This window comes from Gymnodraco acuticeps, unplaced genomic scaffold (genome assembly GCF_902827175.1).
Source record: "Gymnodraco acuticeps unplaced genomic scaffold, fGymAcu1.1, whole genome shotgun sequence".
NCBI classification, from domain to species: domain Eukaryota; kingdom Metazoa; phylum Chordata; class Actinopteri; order Perciformes; family Bathydraconidae; genus Gymnodraco; species Gymnodraco acuticeps.
In genome coordinates, this window is record NW_022990879.1 from 186616 (window position 1) to 210954 (window position 24339).

A 24339-nucleotide genomic window follows, 5' to 3' on the forward strand; every position below is an offset into this window, starting at 1 on the left:
GTGGGTTTTCTTCGGAAGTTTTTTCCTTGTACGATGTGAGGGTCTAAGGACAGAGGGTCTAAGGACAGAGGGTCTAAGGACAGAGGGTCTAAGGACAGAGGGTGTCGTATTGTCATACTGATATTTTGTACAAACTGTGAAGTCCACTGAGACAAATGTAACATTTGTGATATTTGGCTATATAAATAAACATTGATTGATTGATTGATTGATTGATTGATTGATTGAAGTACCAGTGTCTTGAAGTGGATTCTAGCAGTTACCGGAAGCCAGTGAAGGGAGCGGGAGGAGCGGAGTGGTGTGGGAGAATTTTGGAAGGTTGAAGACCAGACGAGCCGCTGCATTCTGGATGAGCTGCAGAGGTCGGATGGCACATGCAGGTAGACCAGCCAGGAGGGAGTTGCAGTAGTCTAGGCGTGAGATGACGAGAGCCTGGACCAGAACCTGCGTTGCTTTCTGAGTCAGCTGGGGACGTATCTTCTTGATGTTGTAAAGCGTGTATCTGCAGCAGCGGGTTGTAGCAGCGATGTTTGCAGTGAAGGACAGGTTGTTATCTAGGGTCACACCCAGATTCCTTGCAGTCTGAGTCGGGGAAACAACTGAGGTGCCGATGGTGATTGTCAGGTCAAGAGTGGGACAATCTTTTCCCGGGAGGAAGAGCAGCTCAGTCTTATCAAGGTTGAGCTTGAGGTGGTGAGCAGACATCCACTGAGAGATGTCAGCTAGACAAGCAGAGATGCGTGCGACGACCTGGGTCTCTGAGCGGGGAAAGGACAGAATTAATTGGGTGTCGTCAGCGTAGCAGTGGTAAGAAAAACCATGCGGGCTAATGACAGATCCGAGCGAGTTTGTGTACAGGGAGAAGAGGAGGGGACCAAGAACAGAGCCCTGAGGGACCCCAGTAGTTAATTGACAAGGGTCGGACTCGGACCCTCTCCAAGTCACCCTGTAGGTACGGTCTTTGAGGCATGAGGTGAGGAGGGAAAGCGCAGAGCCTGAAACTCCAAGTGCTTGGAGAGTGCGAAGGAGGATCTGATGATTCACCGTGTCGAATGCAGCAGACAGGTCCAACAGGATGATGACAGAGGAGAGGGAGGCTGCTTTAGCCGTGTGCAGTTCCTCCGTGACAGCAATGAGAGCAGTTTCTGTGGAGTGACCTGCCTTGAAACCAGACTGGTGCGGATCCAGAAGGTTGTTCTGATTGAGATAACAGGAGAGTTGTTTAAAGACAGCGCGTTCAAGTGATTTAGACAGGAACGGGAGGAGAGAGACAGGCCTGTAGTTTATAACATCAGACGGGTTGAGAGTGGGTTTCTTTAGGAGAGGGTTTACTCTTGCCTCCTTGAGACTGTTTGGAAAGTGACCAGAAGTTAGAGAAGTGTTGATGAAATGGGTGAGAAACGGTAGAATATCAGGAGCGATAGTCTGAAGGAGGTTTGAAGGGATAGGGTCCAGAGGACAGGTGGTAGGGCGGGCAGAGGTAATGAGGGTAAGAACCTCACTTGGAGAGAGAGGGGAAAGGAGGTAGTGTGTGGGTGGAAGGAGGGTCTGGTGACCCAGCGGTGAGTAAAGGTGAGTCAGAAAAAGAAGAGCGAATATCATTAACCTTTTTTTCAAAGTGGGTAACAAAGTCGCTTGACAGAAGTGAGGAGGGGGGGAGGAGCTTTGGGGGGTCCAAGAGGGTGGAGAAGATGGAAAATAGTTTTTTTGGGATTGGAATAGGAAGATTGGATCTTATCTTGAAAGTGCTTTTTGCCTGAGAGATCGAAGCAGAGAAAGAGGAGAGGAGAGCCTGATAGGTTAGGAGGTTGTCATGGTGTTTGGATTTCCACCGTTTCCGCTCTGCTGCCCTAAGGACGGTTCTATTAGCACGCATGAACCCTGGAACTCAGTTTTACCGTACAGTGATATTATACAGAGAACATGTTTCGTTGTTGAGACTTCATCAAGATTAATATTTTAATGAAAAGAAGTCCATTTCATATGATGAACTCCTGTCAATAGCTTTGTCAATAATTAAAGAAATAACTAAATATATGTAACGTAAGCCTGCGCAGTTACTCTTACAAATACTTTCCCTCAGATTTAGGCCCACATGTTCCCATATGAAATGCAACAGAATAAAAAACTATTTGTAAAACAAACCAAAATATTACGAACAAGACTGAAAAGATCATTTCCTGGCATTTTTGCACAAACACAATATGATAGAATTGAATAGCTTATCAAATAGACGGCTTTTGTTTTCTGTCGATCTACTCATCGATTAACCACAAATCGTTGCAGCTCTAAAACTGTGAAATATATTCAATTATACTCAACTGCATGTAGGACAACTAAAGTAATATAATTATATTTAGTCTCGATGGTGAACCTGTTAATCCTGAGTCTCTAATGCCGCTTGTTATAACAGGAAGTTACATTTCTCTGCAGGAAGGACGACCTCCTGTTATTATAATCTCTCATGGTAATCAGCAGGAACATAGACGTTGGTTGGAAGTGATGTTCCAGGTGCACAGAGCTGTAAATGAACCGTGTTGAGGAGGTTTTTGTACAGGAGGAGCAGAGACCTGCAGCACTGTGTTGACTGGCAGCACAGAAATAAAGTGCACTGCTGTTCTCACTCAGCCCTTCAACTGTCAGTGTGCAGTTCTTATTTATATTTGCATCTCCATCCATCTCTCACCCCAGGGCCAGACTCTGGGTTTTTATGCCTGCCATGATGTATCCGAGGAACTGCAGTTGTCCGTCCTTCATTGTTTGTACCACAGGATTCTGTCATAGTCTTTAATACTGTGAGAACAGCTGATGACGGCTTCTTCTCCGAGGTTTTGTGTACATATAAGCTGGAGTCTGCGAGACAAGGTCACTCAGAGAGGAACCTGTGGGAAAACAATTTGCTATCATGGGGTTTTTACATCAAAAACTGTGATTATTGATAAGAAATCTTTAGTTCTATTACCTGAAACCAGTATGACATGAAGGGCTGTGCAGAAGAGGAGGATCATCTTGTGTGTTTTATGACTGACTCTAAGAACACGTTACTCTGTGTGTTCATCACTATGTGCTGTTCTACTGAAGAGCCTCCCATCAGGAAACCTTTCTTCCTGGGGTCATACTCTCACTGCACACCACAGAGATGCTGTACTGCCCCCTGTTGGCAGGAGACCAGACAACACAGACCTGAAATTACATTACATTACATTGCATTTAGCTGACGCTTTTATCCAAAGCGACTTACAATAAGTGCGTTCGACCAACAAAATACAAACTTGAAGAAAACAGAATCATATAAGTACATCAGGTTTCATAGAGCAAAAACATTTCAAGTGCTACTCAACTGACTTTAGATAAGCCAGCCCTTTATTAGTATAAAAGTGCTTTGTTAGTAATTCTATCGCTCGAAGTGGAGTCGAAAGAGATGAGTTTTCAGTCTGCTCCGGAAGGTGTGCAAGCTATCAGCTGTCCTGATGTCAATGGGGAGCTCATTCCACCATCCTGGAGCCAGGACAGCAAACCCACGTGTTTTTGCTGATGGGAACTTGGGTCCCCTTGCAGTGCGGGTGCAGCGAGCTGTTTGGCTGATGCAGAGCGGAGTGCACGCGCTGGGGTGTACGGTTTAACCATGTCCTGGATGTAGGAAGGGCCAGATCCATTCGCAGCATGTGTGTATATCAGTCTGCGCTTCCGGCGCAGACTGATATACACACATGCATTTCCAAACATTTGGTCTACCTACGTTGCAAATGTATTATCTTTTCAATTTACACACGGCATCTATTGCACGTCTGTCCGTCCTGGAGAGGGATCCCTCCTCTGGTGCTCTCCCTGAGGTTTCTCCCATTTTTCCCTTTAAACTGTGGGTTTTCTTCGGAAGTTTTTCCTTGTACGATGTGAGGGTCTAAGGACAGAGGGTCTAAGGACAGAGGGTCTAAGGACAGAGGGTCTAAGGACAGAGGGTGTCGTATTGTCATACTGATATTTTGTACAAACTGTGAAGTCCACTGAGACAAATGTAACATTTGTGATATTTGGCTATATAAATAAACATTGATTGATTGATTGATTGATTGATTGATTGATTGATTGATTGAAGTACCAGTGTCTTGAAGTGGATTCTAGCAGTTACCGGAAGCCAGTGAAGGGAGCGGAGGAGCGGAGTGGTGTGGGAGAATTTTGGAAGGTTGAAGACCAGACGAGCCGCTGCATTCTGGATGAGCTGCAGAGGTCGGATGGCACATGCAGGTAGACCAGCCAGGAGGGGAGTTGCAGTAGTCTAGGCGTGAGATGACGAGAGCCTGGACCAGAACCTGAGTCGCTTTCTGGGTCAGCTGGGGACGTATCTTCTTGATGTTGTAAAGCGTGTATCTGCAGCAGCGGGTTGTAGCAGCGATGTTTGCAGTGAAGGACAGGTTGTTATCTAGGGTCACACCCAGATTCCTTGCAGTCTGAGTCGGGGAAACAACTGAGGTGCCGATGTTGATTGTCAGGTCAAGAGTGGGACAATCTTTTCCCGGGAGGAAGAGCAGCTCAGTCTTGTCAAGGTTGAGCTTGAGGTGGTGAGCAGACATCCACTGAGAGATGTCAGCTAGACAAGCAGAGATGCGTGCGACGACCTGGGTCTCTGAGCAGGGAAAGGACAGAATTAATTGGGTGTCGTCAGCGTAGCAGTGGTAAGAAAAACCATGCGGGCTAATGACAGATCCGAGCGAGTTTGTGTACAAGGAGAAGAGGAGGGGACCAAGAACAGAGCCCTGAGGGACCCCAGTAGTTAATTGACAAGGGTCGGACTCGGACCCTCTCCAAGTCACCCTGTAGGTACGGTCTTTGAGGCATGAGGTGAGGAGGGAAAGTGCAGAGCCAGAAACTCCAAGTTCTTGGAGAGTGCGAAGGAGGATCTGATGATTCACCGTGTCGAATGCAGCAGACAGGTCCAACAGGATGATGACAGAGGAGAGGGAGGCTGCTTTAGCCGTGTGCAGTTCCTCCGTGACAGCAATGAGAGCAGTTTCTGCGGAGTGACCTGCCTTGAAACCAGACTGGTGCGGATCCAGAAGGTTGTTCTGATTGAGATAACAGGAGAGTTGTTTAAAGACAGCGTGTTCAAGTGATTTAGACAGGAACGGGAGGAGAGTGACAGGCCTGTAGTTTATAACATCAGACGGGTTGAGAGTGGGTTTCTTTAGGAGAGGGTTTACTCTTGCCTCCTTGAGACTGTTTGGAAAGTGACCAGAAGTTAGAGAAGTGTTGATGAAATGGGTGAGAAACGGTAGAATATCAGGAGCGATAGTCTGAAGGAGGTTTGAAGGGATGGGGTCCAGAGGACAGGTGGTAGGGCGGGCAGAGGTAATGAGGGTAAGAACCTCACTTGGAGAGAGAGGGGAAAAGGAGGTTAGTGTGTTGGTGGAAGGAGGGTCTGGTGACCCAGCGGTGAGTAAAGGTGAGTCAGAAAAAGAAGAGCGAATATCATTAACCTTTTTTTCAAAGTGGGTAACAAAGTCGCTTGACAGAAGTGAGGAGGGGGGGAGGAGCTTTTGGGGGTCCAAGAGGGTGGAGAAGATGGAAAATAGTTTTTTGGGATTGGAATAGGAAGATTGGATCTTATCTTGAAAGTGCTTTTTGCCTGAGAGATCGAAGCAGAGAAAGAGGAGAGGAGAGCCTGATAGGTTAGGAGGTTGTCATGGTGTTTGGATTTCCACCGTTTCCGCTCTGCTGCCCTAAGGACGGTTCTATTAGCACGCATGAACCCTGGAACTCAGTTTTACCGTACAGTGATATTATACAGAGAACATGTTTCGTTGTTGAGACTTCATCAAGATTAATATTTTAATGAAAAGAAGTCCATTTCATATGATGAACTCCTGTCAATAGCTTTGTCAATAATTAAAGAAATAACTAAATATATGTAACGTAAGCCTGCGCAGTTACTCTTACAAATACTTTCCCTCAGATTTAGGCCCACATGTTCCCATATGAAATGCAACAGAATAAAAACTATTTGTAAACAAACCAAAATATACGAACAAGACTGAAAAGATCATTTCCTGGCATTTTTGCACAAACACAATATGATAGAATTGAATAGCTTATCAAAATAGACGGCTTTTGTTTTCTGTCGATCTACTCATCGATTAACCACAAATCGTTGCAGCTCTAAAACTGTGAAATATATTCAATTATACTCAACTGCATGTAGGACAACTAAAGTAATATAATTATATTTAGTCTCGATGGTGAACCTGTTAATCCTGAGTCTCTAATGCCGCTTGTTATAACAGGAAGTTACATTTCTCTGCAGGAAGGACGACCTCCTGTTATTATAATCTCTCATGGTAATCAGCAGGAACATAGACGTTGGTTGGAAGTGATGTTCCAGGTGCACAGAGCTGTAAATGAACCGTGTTGAGGAGGTTTTTGTACAGGAGGAGCAGAGACCTGCAGCACTGTGTTGACTGGCAGCACAGAAATAAAGTGCACTGCTGTTCTCACTCAGCCCTTCAACTGTCAGTGTGCAGTTCTTATTTATATTTGCATCTCCATCCATCTTCACCCCCAGGCCACTCTCTGGGGTTTTCTGAGTTGCGAAGATGTATCCGAGGAACTGCAGTTGTCCGTCCTTCATTTGTTTGTACCAGAGAATCCGGTTGTAGTCTTTAATACTGTGAGAACAGCTGATGACGGCTTCTTCTCCGAGGTTTTTGTACATATAAGCTGGAGTCTGCGAGACGAGGTCACTCAGAGAGGAACCTGTGGAAAAACAATATGCTATCATGGGCTTTTACATCAAAAACTGTGATTATTGATAATAAATCTTTAGTTCTATTACCTGAAACCAGTATGACATGAAGGGCTGTGCAGAAGAGGAGGATCATCTTGTGTGTTTTATGACTGACTCTAAGAACACGTTACTCTGTGTGTTCATCACTGTGTGCTGTTCTACTGAAGAGCCTCCCATCAGGAAACCTTTCTTCCTGGGGTCATACTCTCACTGCACACCACAGAGATGCTGTACTGCCCCCTGTTGGCAGGAGACCAGACAACACAGACCCGAAATGAACCCTGGAACTCAGTTTTACCGTACAGTAATATTATACAGAGTTGTGTTTCGTTTCGGTTTGACTTGACTTCATCAAGGTTTTTAGATTTACATGCTTTTAATGGTTTTTCACAATTAAATAATACACAAGCATAACAGATCAAAAAATCATACACAGTGTATACAAAACACAAGATATACCAACAATTGCTTAAATTCAATAAAAGGCACGATACTTATTAAAATGTTAACAAAATAACGCCATGGAAACCAGGCAGTCAAATTGTTTTTTAGGTTTTTTTTTTTTTTTAAAGCAATGCAGCGATATTACGCCAGCCTTCACAGACAAAGAACCTCCCTCAGCTTTAGGCCCACATGCTCTCATATCAAATCAACCAGAATAAAAACCATCAAAGTCAAACTACATAAAGACGAGTTCTAGAACATAACATAAAAAAATCCAAAGTAATGCCATTGAAAGTCAAACATAGAAACAGATAAAGAGTTGCTGGTGGCAGTGACGTAAATGACGTGCAATGAGAGTGAAACGGTGAGGGTTTTTTGTTCAGCCTCCTCCTGTGTGTGTGTCACTGTGTTCACCCACAGCACAGGAGTACAAGCCTTTGTCTCCTGGCTGCAGATCCTTCACTGTGAACGTCCCGTTTCCAAAGTAAACCTTGGTGGCTGAGAACTTCTTGCTGCTGAATTCTCCAAAATCATGATCTTTGCGTGATATCTTTGTGTACACGATCTGTTCCATCGTTTCTCCTGGCAGCTGTCTGTACCAGTACATCTGGTAGTAGCTAGCATCCTTTGTGTGTCTGCAGCTCATGGTTGCATCTTCACCTTTGTTCCTCCATAGTTTCTCAGTCTGGTAGACATCACTCCCATCAACAAGACCTGTGTGTTTAATAATAACAAACCTTCACTCATTGCTCTGCTACCTGATACCCAATAGAACAATCTGTTATAGTGAAATCATGTAATGTACACATTCTTTAATATTAACAGTTGATGTTATTGTTATTTACCTGTCGTCCACAGTCTGTCTGTCTGTCTGTCTGTCTGTCTGTCTGTCTGTCTGTCTGTCTGTCTGTCTGTCTGTCTGTCTGTCTGTCTGTCTGTCTGTCTGTCTGTCTGTCTGTCTGTCTGTCTGTCTGTCTGTCTGTCTGTCTGTCTGTCTGTCTGTGCAGAAACAGAGACATGAAGAGCTGCAGGGGAGGGCCTCTGCTTTAAAATGATCAGTATAAATGATAGTGAAGGTCCCCCTGCTGTTCATCTTCAAAGGGAATATGGAAGATGGTTCTTTACCATGGCGTCGCAGTGTGATTAAACTTAAGTTCAAATCTGTTAATATAATCCTTGATGGAGAGGTTTATGCGTTTTCTACCAACAATTAGAAATCTAAACTAGACTGTAGGAAACAGAGTGGTTTGGGTGTCCGGCCTTTTGCCTGTTACTCTTTTCAGACACCATTAGTCCTATTTAGAGATGTCCCGATCCGATCGGGGATCGGAGCCGATCACGTGATTTTCAAAAGATCGGAATCGGGAGAAAAAAATCGGGGATCGGGATTTTTATTTTATTTTTTTATTTTTTTTAATATAATGTTACAAAACTAAAATGACCATGTTCACGTCTTAAAGTCATCCTGAGGCCTTAGTTTTGGTTTAAAATGACACAACATCATGTATGTGTTGCTTCTTTTGGGCTTGTTTTCATTTGCTTATTTCTCTCAAATCTGGAAACATAGTGGGCGCAGTGTCTAATAGTAGCAGTACGCTAACGAGAGGCTACGTTCAGCTGGTGACTCGGGAGTTGGGACAGAGAAAATGTCAGGAGTTTGGAAGTATTATAAAATTGAAAGCGAAGGCAGTGTAACAGCCGGATGCAATGTTTGCAAGGCGGAGGTTCCGCGTGGTGGAAAGAACAGAGCTACATTCAACACGACCAATCTAACACGCCGCCTGAGAAACAAACACCAACAACAACACGATGAGTACACAGCGGCCACTCAGCCCTTAGCAAAAAAATCTATAGAATACTATAGAAAGATCTATGGACGAATTCTATAGAAATGTTCTGTAGAATACTACAGGATTTTTGCGGACATAGTATAGAAATGTAACTATAGATTCTGGGAAATAATTTATAGAATACTATAGAAAGATCTATGGACGAATTCTATAGAAATGTTCTGTAGAATACTACAGGATTTTTGCGGATATACTATAGAAATGTTACTATAGATTCTGGGAAATAATCTATAGAATATAGTACTATAGAAAATATATACTGTGTAGATGGTTTTTTTGTAGAAAATAATCTATAGAATCCTATAGAAAAACCCATGGATGCTTTCTATAGAAGTGTTCTGTAGAATACCATTCTGTAGAAAACTATAGAATTAGTGACCTATATTCTATAGAATCTGTGGATATTTCTATAGAACTTCTTTGAGGAATACTATAGCATTTTTGCAGATATTCTATAGAATTTACCTATGGATTTTACTATAGATTCTGCAAAATAATCTATAGAACAATCTATTGATGTTTCTATAGAATTTCTGTAGAATATACTGCAGGATAGTGGCAAATATTCTATAGAATTCACCTATGGATTCTACTATAGATTCCACCAAATAATCTATAGAATCATATAGAAAATTGCTATTGTTTTCTATAAAATTGTTCTGCAGAACAGTACAGGATTGGTGTAGAAATTCTATAGAATTAACCTATAGATTTTCCTATAGATTCCATAAATAATCTATAGAAAATCCATGGATGTTTTCTATATAACTGCTCTGTACTCTATAGAATAAGCTCTACAATATGAATGGACAATACAGAATCTTCTATAGCTAACACCACATGTGTTGTGACATTATATAGAATATTGAATTATATAGCAATGCCTGATATTGAGTCACATACAGCTATATATTTGATACATGTTTTAGAGAATGCCCCACAGTAATTATGTGTTACATGCCATATAATAGACTGAAAAACAGAGTAGAGTACTGCAGACTCCAATGAGTTGTTTGTAACAGACTCACACTAACAATAGCTATTGTTATGTCACTTAGCTTTAATCTCCAGTTGTAACAGATAATTAGTTACATAACAAAAGTGATCAACGTATACATACAGATGCAGTCACAGAAATTCTGGAGCATTTACATCAGAATACAATAAAAATTGTGAAGCATGGCAGTGAGTAAAATATGTTACTATCCAAGCAAATATAAAGTACCTTAAATAAGCATGTGTGTTAAAAGTACCAAGATTAGAGCATACAAACTGAGCATAAATGTAATAGAACATTGGGCTATATACATTTATTATTTATATTTATTTATTATATCCTAATATACAAGGTTTAATATAATATTGTTATGCCGGTAAGCTACTTTTTCGCAAGTTATGCGAATTTGGGCCAAGAGACCTTCTGGGATAATGAAATGAATGATGAATCTGTACTCTATTGGCTGGCGTCTGGAGGTGTTGCCACTTTCCTCGCCGAGACCACTTTGGCAGCCCCATTCAGTTTCTGGCGGATGGCCAGCCGTACCTCCATGTCCGTCTTGGTGGCGAAGATTTGTTTTGCTGCCGCTATAACAGAATAATATATTGAAATTTGCATTAAAGCCATTCACCAAAGAATATTGATTCATGAAGGTAATAAATCAATCAATTTTTTTTAATGCAATGGTTAATATAAATAGTAATTTAATCAGTAGCCTACATGTATTCATATTATAATAGATGGTCGATTTATGACTATATATTACTACACAGAAACTCTACAAATAGTTCACTTAATTCCCAGCATCACAACATTGTTTTCCACTACACTACAAAATATGTATAACTACCATGTACTTGGAAGATTTCAACTTGCACATGATTTCAATATAAATCTACTTTATTTGCCAAGTTGCATCATACTCCCACCTAACACACTACGTATATATGACGTAGTGGTTAGGTACCGTTTAGGTAATGTCTTGAAAATACGTAGTATTTACATAGTACATGTTTATGCACATACTTCAGCAACGTTAGGCCAACTACGTAGTTATATTACGTTGTGAATACGTAACAAGGACACGTAGATGTTTATTTGGTGATCTGAGATTTGTTTTTGTACATATTAGTTAATTTTAACGTTATTTAATTAATGCATAGAAGCAATTTTCTCCATAGAACAAAATTATTAGTTTTTGTATGTGTATATGAAAATTGTGTGAAAACTAGAATACATTTTACTAAAGTAAACTGAACAAGTGTGCACACTGCACACAATGTATAGAGCAGTTGCATGGCGGTTTGGCAGTTGGAATCTTTGGTACGATCTTTGTTCAGATTTTCAGTGTGCGAAAAAGTACACGTCCCACCGTCCGGGACGTGCTATTTACAATATCGGACAAGTAGATCTTTCAATTGACTTGTCCGGCGGACAAGTGACGTTTTTCGGCCTGATTTATTGACAAATTATTGATACATTCAGTTTACAAAAGGCAGAACTCATTCGCAAATTGTACGTGTCCGCCATTGTTCGTTTAGAAGTGTTAGTTTCGGTTCTGCTTGTCGATTCCTAAGGAAATGCATATCGCCGCTTTTCTGTACTGTTAGACGGGGGCGGGGCGGAGCGTGGTGAGAAGTGTAGCACTATGGCAAGGTTGGGAAGCAAAACTCGGTTCCGAGTAGGAAAAAAATAACAATTTGTCCGGTACAGGGATTAATAAGAGTTGGTGAGGACAGGAGGCGAGGCGCGCCCACGCGGACCTGCAGCTCTCTTCTATGCTCCGTATAAGCTGATCGCTGCATGGTGGAAGCAGGGCAGCTCAGCCCAGAGAGAGAGTGGAGAGAGAGTAGAGAGAGAGCGTAGAGAGAGAGAGAGAGAGAGAGAATGAGAGAGAGCGAGAAGAGAGATAGCGAGAGAGAAGAGAGAGCTAGGAGAGGAGAGAGAGAGAGAGAGAGCGAGCGCTAGAGAGAGAGAGTATCTATCGAATCTCTAGCTCTCTCTTCTCTCTATCTATCTCTCTCTCTCTCTCTCTCTCTCTATTCTCTCTCTCTCTATTCTCTCTCTCTATCCTCATCTCTCTCTCTCTCTACATACAGCGGAATCCGCTGCCCGGTTTAACAGCCTCATCTTATCAAACCTTTCTTATGTTCTTTCCTCTCTAACACATAATGAAGGTTATTAAGCGGTTTTAACTCCTATGTTGTTAATATTGACCACCATTTCCTTTATGAAGTAAGCAAGCGTCTTTTGAGTTGTAGAAAAACGCTAGGCCTATAGGCTATACATCTAATGTGTCATTATTATTAGGGCCTATGTGTTGGACATGTGGTGGTTGGACTCTGTCTCACAGGCAGGTTGCAGTGTAACCATCAGAGGAGACTGGGCCAATTGTACATTCTCAAACTGCACCACTTATGCCCCGGCCACACGAGTGACGAAAAACGGCCGTTTGCGTTACTGTTTAGTGTCATATAGACCATTCGGCCACACGAGGACGACCGCATACGGCACTAAACGACTGAGGAAACGACAACGGGTCCCAAGGTGGATAGAACGGCATACGCAACGCTCTGGGGGGTCAAACGGCTCTGTGTGTACGCCCTATACGAACATGTTCTGATAGTGATTGCGCAATAGCAATAGCCCCGCCTCTCCCCACCTCTGCTGCTCACCTCCGCGTACCCCGCGCCATTGCTGATGTGTTTCGCCACCAACAACAACAACAATGGCGGATCGCAGAGTTGCTATCGTGCTCCGGACGCTACTGACCATGCTACAGTTCTTTGTGCAACATCTACAGCAGACTTACACATCCGGGGGGATCTTACTCGCTGCTTTTGTGGATATGTACTGCAGCTTCAGCGATCATTTTCTGATAATGATTGCGCAATAGCCCCGCCTCTCCCCACCTCTGCTGCTCACCCCGCGTCAAAGTAAACTGCACACTGAATTCAGATTATTTATCTTTCTCTCGATATGGACATAAACGCGAGTGAAGTCTAATCTGACAGGACGGAGACACCTCTCAAACTACCTAGTTATAAATATGTTTATTTTTACTGTCGGCCGGGTCACTCATTATTGGATCAGCTGCTGCATGAAACAGACACTGACGCTGTCCAAAGAGAGGGTGGAAAAAGAGAGGCTCCGTGTATTTTTATTATTATATTATATAGAGTCGTTATTCATTTGTTTTAAAGCTCAATAAATAACAAAGAAGACCTTTGACCGGCACTTTTATAATTTTGTCGGAAGGTTTAAACTTTAATACACGTTGACTGGCGAAAAACTCTGCCCGGTTCCCTCGGCCCCCACCGCGGAGAATAAACAGAAGGGCAACCATGACAACCATGCTTCTTCGCTGCTTTTGTGGAGGAAGTTACAGCGCCACGTACAGGCTCCTGCATATGTACTGCAGCTTCTCCAGCGGTTGGAGCTAAACGGAGCGGTCTCGTGTGAGCAGACACTATCCGGATAACTATTGCGTGTGGACGGAAGCTTGTTTGCAATTGCGTTTGCGTTAATCCTATGCGTTTAGCCGTTTTCGTCCTCGTGTGGTCGTGTGGTCTTAGAACTAACTAAACAATGCAGAGATTATTTTTATATAATTGTATTCAATAACCGTAAGAAATTCAACAGTATGAAGTGATTTGTAAATAGGAATACAGATTTGACTTAATGTTTTCATAAATATATTTTTCTCCCAGTTTGTCATGGGACTTATTTTTACCCTCTCAAAGAACCGGAATCGAGAACCGAAAATAACCGGAATCGAAAAGCAGAACCGGAATCGTTAAAATCCAAATGATACCCAACCCTATGTGTGATGCAGTAAAATCTTACCGCTCACTTACGTTAGCGGTGTCGTAAAAACCGTGGGAAAATGTAAAATACGATGACGAAGAAGAAGATTCCAGTGGCCCCAAATTTTTGTCCATTCTGGACAAGTGAAAAATGTATTCGGACAAGTAAATTGCCAAACTCACTTGTCCATGGACAAGTACTCTCTAAAAACTTTTTCTCACACTGGATTTTGCGCTTTTACAGCGGGAACTACGACATGTCTTGATAAAATATGACATGTTTCTTTAATAGTCATAGAACATGGAGGATATGTGAAGCAAAGTTTAGCACAAAGTAGAAACAAACATTTGCAGGGGAAGCCGAAAGGTCATGAGAAAGTGCCCATTTGGTAATTTCACTACGTAGTAAAAAAACGTATCTGGCAGTCCAGAAATTCTACTAAACCACTACGTTGTAACTACGTAGTTAATACGTAAATTTGTTAGCTGGGACTATTGCTACATATCAACAAATCTTACCAATTATTTCAGCAACCTCTTCTTGTGGAATGCTGTCCTTCCTCTTGCCAGCATCAGACTCCTTACTGGCCTTGTAGCCAGTAAGTGAGTGCTTGGCCATGTACTCTGTGCAATACAGGCCATGGAGGAGGTCATTGATGAATTTCTGCAGCGAGGTGGTCGAACATCGCCTAATCTGCCACTTTGCTATTGGGAACTGCAATGAAATCCAACAGCATAATATTGTATTTTATTAATTGACTGTGACAAGTAACAAATAATAATAATAATAAAAAAAAAAATAATAATAATAATTAGGGATGCACCGAATATTCGGCCACCGAAAATTATCGGCCGAAAATGGTTAAAAAGGCTCTTTCGGCTTTGTTGTTGTGATGACGTAATAAAGACGCGGCGACCATGCTCGCGGCTGGCTCACAGGGGGGGGGGGGGGGGGGGGGACATTGACCTTTGTCATCGAGATTGCCCTGAGCCTTTAACAAATCGTATTAAATAATCTGATGACAGACTGTAAACAGAATAGCTGAAATTTTAACAAACTAAATAACTCAGTTTCCTCTAATCATTAACCCATGTTTGTATAATGTAGTTAACTCCGTGTGTTGCTGCTAGCATACATAACACCTGACGTGGAAACGTTACTCGTGGATGGGGCTACAGAGCTGCTAGAAAGACTCGGTACATTCCTCCGTCTGCATGCGGTGCACTTTTGCTAAATGTTTAGACAAATTGCTCGTGCTTACATGCTAAACTCTTATTGCACTTATGGTAACAAGTATTCTCCCCATCGAGACGGGTAAAGTTTAACCACACCTCGGAGCGCGTTCTCTCCGCCATCTCCGCAGTGTGCTCCGCCGCATGTAGCAGCTGCGTGTGTGTAAACTGCCCCGCCCCCTCGCACACAGACGGGGGAGAGAGATCTCGTCTGATCGAAAATACATCATAGACGCATTTGTTGTCTTTGCATATTAGAAACGAGTTGGCGACACTAAGAATGCGATATAATGTTTTTTAGCAATAATACATGACATATATAAATGTACTGTATGCATTCAAAAGTGCTGAATAAATGTTTTATGGACCCATAATAGTGATTATTATTTAAGTTTTGCCATAATCATGTCTATTTCCATAATCAGGTAGCTGAACAACATTGGTAAAAAATGTATACATTATATATATATATTTCTATTAATCATTTTCGGCCTTTCGGCATTCGGTTTTCGGCCAACTGTTTCCTATTTTCGGTATCGGTTTCGGCCAAGAATTTCCCATTCGGTGCACCCCTAATAATAATGTACCATCTAATATCCACACAGACTGAAGCCGGTATTACAATTGATGATATTGGAGTTTGCAATCGGAATTTATGCTGCTATAGGTTACAGTAGGTGGATGATATTGGAATTTCAACGTATATTATAATGGTGATGGCGAAATGGATCTTTAGGCCACCATTTTGCACAATCTCCAGGCCAATTAAGAGATCTGGAATAATGAAATGAATGATTAAACAATTCTCTACTCTTTTGAATTGATTTGCTGCTGACGGTACCAACCACTTCGCCACGGAGGCTCAATTTTGATATAATTAAAATTGAATATACAAATTGACACAGGCACTGCACCATGACACTAGTCCAGCTGATGGGTTTGGAAGTAATACATCTGGAATTCTCTTCCTACTTAGCGGAAACATCAAATTGAAAAGATAATTCCTTACCTTTTTTGCTGATGGGGAACCAGCAACCGATGCATCTCCATCATCTCCATCTCTGTAAGGCACGCAAGGTAATAACTAATTAACTTCACATCCCAATAGTATGCAGTGTTTGTTAGAAAAATGTGCTCAACCCTTTTGGCGCTAATTTTATATTTTTTGTGCATTGCTCAGCGCTGGATATTTCATATATGTATTTCAAATAATATGTATTTCATATATGTATATATTTAGTTCATATATATATATATATATATATTTGATATATATATATATTCCATTCATATATGTAGGCCACGAGTGCATTAAGGTCAAACGTCGACTAGTCACCTGCCGCGCCGAAAGAGTTAAACAGAAAAAGCTGGTTTGTTGTAAATAATTAAACACTGCATGGCCCAGAGACATGTACAACCAAAATCCAGTGTGTACTAGAATCGTTACAATTATAACAGAAGCCCAAAAGACAGTAATAATTATTCATAAAAAATGTAAAACTCATTAATTTACCTCAGTGTACTTGACTCTCGATTGAAGGGACTTGGAGGTGTCCTCATGGGCATTGTCATATCTGGCAGCTTTGGAGCTGGCGTGTGACATAGCAGCTCCAATTTGGCAACAACATCTCCAGCGACTGGAAATATTCATTGGCACATTTCAGACATGGGTTCGAAGTACATATTTTTTCTAATGTAAACTTAAAACATATTCATAAACATTTTATATATAAAGGTTTTGGAACACAACAGCATTCAGTTTTCATGCATTAGCAGAAATAATGCAAATCACCCATCCTCCATGTTTTGGACTGCTACTGCGATCAGACCCGCCAGACTGTCTTCCCCCCAATGTAATAAAACAATTATCTGTAATGCTGAATAAGTGAAATTGAACACTTACTTTTGTTCATTCTCAATGACGCCAGCAATGTAGCTTTCTCCTCCTCAAGGATGTCTATTTGTTGTTGAAGTAGTTTGCATTTGCGGCATTCCTGGTCGGGATGCGAACATGCGGCTTCGGGCGGTCCACTGTTGTCGTGGCTGTGTGAATACTTTTCCTGCAAATAAATATTTATTAATTATTTAAAACTAGGTGATGTTTCTTTTTGCCCATGGCATGACACAATTTTGGGTAGACATACTTACATAAATACATACACACCTACATACATAAGCAAAGTACAAATAAAGGTACCAGAAATGTTGGTGTTTAATGGTGTATATAACCAAATATAATGGTGTCAAACGGCACAAAAGTTATACTTCTTCTATATGTGTTACCATTACACCCTGCAATACCACTACGCTGACAACAATTTAGCCATATGCACGAGTATCAGAATTTCAAAAACCACTAGTCCTGCTGGCGAGTTGTAAATTATCTTGAAGTTCTACCCTTGTAAATAGATATTGTATATATGTTTTTTTATTTATTGGACCGCGGACATACAATTATAATACATAGTACATAACATAAACAATAGTGAGTTGCATGCTTACTATTGTATTGAGAGTACACTCCACTTAGTTGAGCTTATATATATATATATATATATTTACCTTCAGCTGTTCCAATACCGATGATGTCATGCTGCTCATTGTCTTCTTCTTCTTGGCAGCGTTTGAAGGTGGTTTGGGAAGGGATGGTTCTTCCTATAACATAGAAATAAATGTATTGCCTTATATATATGCAACTTGTCATGGCTGATGAATATAAGTTATAAATAGTGAATATAATGTAATATGGTGAAATGTTGCTATGGATTAACTTATTTCCTCAAAAGCTAGACACTATATTAACTGTATCTCACTTCCACAATTTAATTAAACAGGCCAGCATATATGCATGGTACGTTAGATGAAACCCAGCCACCATGGCAGTAAACATCACTCCTAAAACTAGGATGCAATTATAAATTATATATAAACACGTTTATTAAACTGCCATATACTGCATATGACTGACAGTATGATGCAGACAAACACAAACCACCAAATCTAAAATGGAGAAATGTAAACAAATTAAATTACATCATGGTCTTCGATGTCCGAGAGCTTCCTCTTCGGTTCTCTCTTCCCTCGGCCCAGTTCCGGTGACTGCAGCTCTGCACTGCCTAACCGCACAAACTCGTCCCTGTGCCGCAGAAGCTGCTTACCTTGAGCTGAAAAGAACAATAATAATATAATATATACAGGAGTGCCTATATATGTACATACATCGATCCCGGTAGTCTGAGAATATAGACATTGCAGTCTAACTGGGACCCTCAGGGTGCTTACAAATATCAATGTTTCTCACCGGCTAGCACACACACTTTTTGTCCAACATTTGTTTCTTCTAATTATTAATTACCACAAAATGTACTGGACAATTTACTCCATTCCCCGTATACTATACACGCAGCCTCATCTATAGCAAGCTTTATATGATTATTAGGGGTGTAACGGTACACATACCCGTACCGAAATTATTCGGTACGGGCCCTTCGGTTCGGTACAGGTGTGTACCGAAGTGTACCGAACGAATATAACGTTAAACGTAAAAAATTGAGAACGTGAATAACTTTTTGGAAGTAATCTCAGGTGCTGCGTCGCAGCATTCAGAGTAATTTGCTCACATTGGGTTCAACGCGTCATAGAGCGAGCAAGTCATTTCATTGGATGAGAGGCATACTATGAGAGCTGGTCAGAGGGATGCGTTCAAATGTAGTCAGTAATTTGAGGAACTGAGCTGAAGTTGAGCTCGAAAATCCTCCAGCATCATTGAAGTCTCCGGTTTGGGAACATTTTGGTTTTGCAGTTACGAACAAGGATGACGGACAAAGACAGGTGGACTGAACCAAAGCTGTTTGTCGGCATTGTTCAACTAAAATTGGTTACGCGGCTGGCAATACATCAAACTTGCACACTCTTGAAAAGGCATCACCCGAACGTGAATATCACCGGTACCAAAAGAAAAAATGACTGAAGTGCAAACCCAACTCCCACTAGCATTTAAGCCTCCACCACTCGCAGAGAGTTCAGACCGTGCCAAAGCTATTACAAACGCCACATATCCTTATGTTGCCATGTTAGCAAAGCGCTACCTGGCTGTGCTACCTCTGTCCCTAGAGAGGGTGTTCTCCACAGCAGGAGACATTGTTAGTGCCAGCAGATCTGCCCTTTCGGCAAGCAATGTGGACAAGTTCATCTTTCTTTAAACAACATGAAAATACAATGACAAGCAAGTCCTAATGTCAAACTGGCTGCTTAGGTGCTAGTACAGTTCAGTTCAAATACAGATTATTTCAGTTCATCGACATGCTGCACCTTAATGTTCATTTTATTATATTTTGTATTTATTTGAGTGAATATTCACAGTTTAATAATAATTAAAAACCCAAAACTAATAGTTTATGTTTTGTGATTACTAGTACAGTAAAGTTCAAATACAGATTATTTCAGTTCATCGAAATGCTGCACCTTAATGTTTATTTTATTATATTTTGTATTTATTTGAGTGAATACATTATTCACAGTTTAATAATAATAATAAAAAAATATATATATATGTTTTGTTTTGTGAAAAAAAATGCTGCTGTACCGAAAACGTACCAAACCGAACCGTGACCAAAAAACCGAGGTACGTACCGAACCGAAATGTTTGTGAACCGTTACACCCCTAATGATTATAGATCTAGTCCATTCCATTCTATTGTGGCGCCTCGTTTATTTAGTCTTAAGTCAATTAAGACAGTTACATGTAGGTAAATTCTTGCACAATACTTCAATATTACTTGTTGACTGCTTATTTGTGTAATGCAGCAGTCGGACCACACACTAATTAGATTTTTTGGAATTAGCTAAAGTTATTTGGCAAAACAAGTGCCCCCCCTAAAAATGCCAAATAACTTTTTCCAGACACGCAAGATATGTGGGACTTTTGGTTCCATGATTCAGAGCAGAGATTGATCTCAAAAGATTCAGAGCAGATTCAGATTGATCTCAAAAGTGTGAGTAATTTCCGATATTATAAAGCTCATATACTATTTCCAATATTATTTCATAAAAACGAAGCTATGAGTGAGGATACATTATTTAGACATAGCTCTATTAAAACATCTATAGATAGATATATATTTATTGTGTGGATTCTGCTTACCTGCAAACTTGACCACCTTAGCCAGCGACAATTGGATATCGCTCCCCTCCACTCCGCCTTTGGGCCACGCCACTTTAACAACAGTTTCATTCTCCGACACGGATTCCATTGTCAAAGACGAAGGCTCTTGGATCCACGAAACCTTGCCGATGTCAACCGCATTCTCATTAAAAAAGTCAAAGAGAGCGAAACCCATTTTGTTTGCCATCTATATCTATTCCACAACTAGTTCTTGAATCTTGGTAAAGCTGATACAACATACAAATAGAAAAATCAGTGATAATGCGTTCAACTTCAAAATAAATATATCTCCACTCTCCAGCGATCAAAAATCCCGCTAATATACTGCATTGAACTCTGGGTACGAGGTTTCGAATTGTCCAATCACATTTAGGGTAAGTCCCGATCCACTTCTGCCGGATAAGAGCTACGCGCTCATTGGATGATCCACGGGATGACGTAATTCCATTTCCGGTTCATTGAGTGTGTGCTTGTAAACTTCCAGTCTACGTTAGAGCGGGAGACGCATACAAGGACTTCTCAGCAGACATCGCACCACGAAAAAAAAACGAATGGCTCACTACTCAACGACTAACACTCTTTCAGAGGATATGTTGGAAATGCACACATCATATATATTTTTTGCACTTACTTTCTGGATATTGTACATCTGTTCATCTGTTATATAAACTAGCATTACTTAAATATGCAGAGAATAATTGAAATGTTTAAATATGTATTTTTCCCCCCGATATAACATCAACCTATGTTTTGTAAAAGTTTATTAAATTAATCTGTAAAATGTTATCATATTGTGGATTTATTAAATTATGTATTTTCCTTTGTTATTTATGTGTGCGTTTGTTTTGAGGATATAATTCATTAGTACCTAAACATAGTATGGTATAACTGCTTTTTGTAATGAAATATACAATTGGTTTGGGAGCAAGAAATATTTTAATCGTTGTTGCCCAGGCTTGCCGAAATGAATGGAAACTTATCTCCCGATTATAACATTGTGTAACTTGCTGCTGTTAAATACCGTCAAACTATGTGCAATATATACATAATTTAATTGGGCACATAATCCAGTATACATTTGTAAAGATTTCAAAGGGATCTACCCATACAGCTTTTGCAAAGCAGCTCAGTTCCACAAAATGATGTAGATTACTATGATTTTCTCTATTCCAATTTAAAGACGAGTTTTATATCATTCTATAGAATTTAGTATAGGTTGCACCAGAGAGAAAAATGTTTTCTTTGAATGCTATAGATTTCTATAGATTTCTACAGATATGTCATGAGTCGGTTCTGTCCTATAGAATTCTTTAGATTGTTATAGTTTTAATTATAGAAGTTTATAGAAAAGTACAAATGTATAGTATTCTACAGAATGATCTATAGATTTCTATAGATTTCTACAGATTTCTTTAGCATGGCGACTATGTTCTATAGATTTCTACAAGATTCTATAGATTTCTACAAGATTCTATAGGATTTTATAGATTTTTTTGCTAAGGGAGGGAACGGCACTGACACAACCAACACTTTCAGAGACTTTGAAAAGGAAAGAGAAACTGCCCCAGAACAGTGAAAAGGCCAAAAAACAACAGCCAAGATAGCTGAATTCATCGCGTTGGATGACCAGCCGTTATCCGTTTTTTTTTTTTTCTCATTGCATAAAGATCGGATCGGGAAAAATCGGTATCGGCAGATTGTCAAAATCAAATGATCGGAATCGGATCGGGAGCAAAAAAAGGTGATCGAGACATCCCTAGTCCTATTATAATTATGACCCACACATGTTCTGCAACAAGATGCATAAGTCATACTCACAATATTTGGAGTAACGAAGTAGAAAGGAGAGCCTGATTTTAATGTTTTTTTAAATACAGGAATTATCATTTTCACACGAATACTGTATCTGTGCGGCTGGCCTAAATGTTATGTTTGTGGATTAAAAAAGGCATGTGACCTGTGTGGGATCCAATGAGAATATTTGTGTATTAACATAAAGCAATTTCAATATGTTTAAGCGGAACTATGAAGTCTTTTTTGTGATAATTACCATCGAAAAAGTACATAAGAAAACAGTAATACAAAAGCCAACATTTTAATGATCAAACACATATCATATGTAACGATTATATACTATATCATATTCATAATATTAGGAACGTATATAGGAAGACCCATCGTGAAAATACAACCATATTTTCATTAAGATAAAATGATTTGATAGTCTTGATGTTATCGTGAATGTCGGTAACTGTGACATGACATTTCATGCTGTTTCACAACACTTTTATACATCAAATAACTTCATAACAAACCAGGAGAGAGGAAAACAAATACACAAATTGATAATACCCTTTAGGGTGTAGCTCACAGTAATGGATACTATATTAATACGTACACTGATTGTCACATCTTACCACCTGGTTATTATACATGTTTTGTGCTCTATTCTTCCCCCCTTTTCCCCCCATCTTCATCATGGGTATTTGTTCCATTCCCTAAAATTCCTGTTGTTTCATTCCCAGACGAATGATTAAACTGTGGCATTACAGCGTGACCACAAAAGAGGTGAAAGCAGGCGATAAGATCTTTGGCAGTGGGGTTGATGCCGCCGGTGTGCAGGTGCTGAGCCTCAGCTTGTTGTCTCTGACAGACGGAGGAGAGTTCTTGTATTGAGCTGAGGGGAATCTGCAGCACTGTGCTGACTGACTGCACAGAAATACACCCCGCTGTCCTCTGATGACAGATTAGAGACACTGAGGCGAGACTGAGAGTGTATACTGGCATCTCCGTCAAAGCTGACTTTTCCTTTCACGTCGTCCTCTGGATACGGGTACTTCACATTCAGATATCCCAGAAACTTCATATTTTGATGTTGGTCTTGTTTGTACCAGAGAATGCAATCATGGCTTGGTATGCTGTGCGAACAGTTGATCTCCCGGTCCACAGACTCTCCACTTCTCTTCATGATGAACGGAGGCGTTTGGAAGACGCTGTCGCTGTTTGAGGCACCTGTGGAACAAGCAGGGAACATTTTAAATGATGAGCCGTTCAGCTTCGTTGTTTCTTTTTTATGTTCTTGTGTTTCTCACCGTTACTTCCCTGCAGTTGAAGGAATATACAAACGATAAATATCATGATAAGTTGGTTTGTATTGGACACCATAGTACTTTGTCAGCTCGGCTCCTGTGGACGAGAGCTGTGACTCTTAGAGTCTAATAAAGAGGGGGGGGGGGGGGGGGGAGGGGGGGTGCACAGAAGAGTCTACGTCGTCAACAGGGAGGGGTCTTAAAAAAGTCATCTCAGAACTTGCCAAATCCTTTAGCTCTAACCCGAATGCGTTTATTCTAAGCCCCACCAAAACCACATTTTTATTGCATTCAGTTGAGTTTTGTACTGAACATAAAAGAAAACCTATTTTTTGCAACATGTACAGAATGCATCAATACAGTTTATTACCCCAAAGAAGCATCTTTCATTTTGAAATATTAATATCTATTTGTTTTGGCCTTCTTGGAACTACATGTTGTACGGAAAAATTCCAAATCTAGCTTCCTTTTCAAAGATATTTTAATTGGAAAGTGTTCATCTACATGTAGTGTGTTAGAGACTGTTTTAGTTGTATATCATAGTATTGCCATCTAGTGGTGAATTATAGTCTTTAAGATAAAAGACGACAATTCATATTCATATAGCATATTAAGAGATGCAGATATGGGCAAACTGTGAAGGAACAAGGACCATTTAAAACTTGCTTTTCACTTTCTTTGACTTTTTCCTCTTTTGTTTTTAATCTTGTAGAGCTATTTTCTTTGTTGAATTCTTGTAGATACAGTTTTTATTATTTTATATTCACCACACGAGCCGTATAACATCAAATGTCTGTTTTTAAAAGGCGTCTAAAGTGGCCTATAGAGGAAGGAAGCCGTGACGCTGTGTTCAAATGAGTTTAGTACTTTAGTACCTTGTTCAGAAAGTCAGAAGACACAACTGATAGTGTAAAAACAGAGAGAGTTACAGGCGACATAAAAGATGTGGGGGGTAATCGGAGCGTTTGCTGTCCTCCA

At 40.5% G+C, this 24339-nt stretch overlaps 2 protein-coding genes and 2 gene segments (V, D, J or C); 1 reads left to right on the forward strand and 3 right to left on the reverse strand.

Moving 5' to 3' along the window:
- The window catches only part of ccdc177 (coiled-coil domain containing 177), a 168015-nt gene that overhangs the window by 44991 nt on the left and 98685 nt on the right, over window positions 1-24339 (forward strand). The gene's annotated exons all lie outside the window — the stretch shown is intronic.
- LOC117557526 lies at window positions 6257-6942 on the reverse strand. The segment is given in 2 exon segments: window positions 6257-6747; window positions 6827-6942. Coding segments are annotated over 2 exon segments (537 nt in total).
- On the reverse strand, window positions 10407-18273 carry LOC117557544 (BEN domain-containing protein 6-like). The gene is made up of 7 exons (XM_034233434.1): window positions 18142-18273; window positions 17671-17763; window positions 17012-17168; window positions 16622-16745; window positions 16118-16169; window positions 14395-14590; window positions 10407-10656 (listed from the first exon to the last, which is right to left on the reverse strand). The coding sequence occupies exons 2-7, from the start codon at window positions 17707-17709 to the stop codon at window positions 10526-10528; spliced, it is 699 nt and encodes a 232-aa protein (XP_034089325.1). The 5' UTR covers window positions 17710-17763; window positions 18142-18273; the 3' UTR covers window positions 10407-10525.
- On the reverse strand, window positions 22820-23482 carry LOC117557548. The segment is given in 2 exon segments: window positions 22820-23284; window positions 23365-23482. Coding segments are annotated over 2 exon segments (453 nt in total).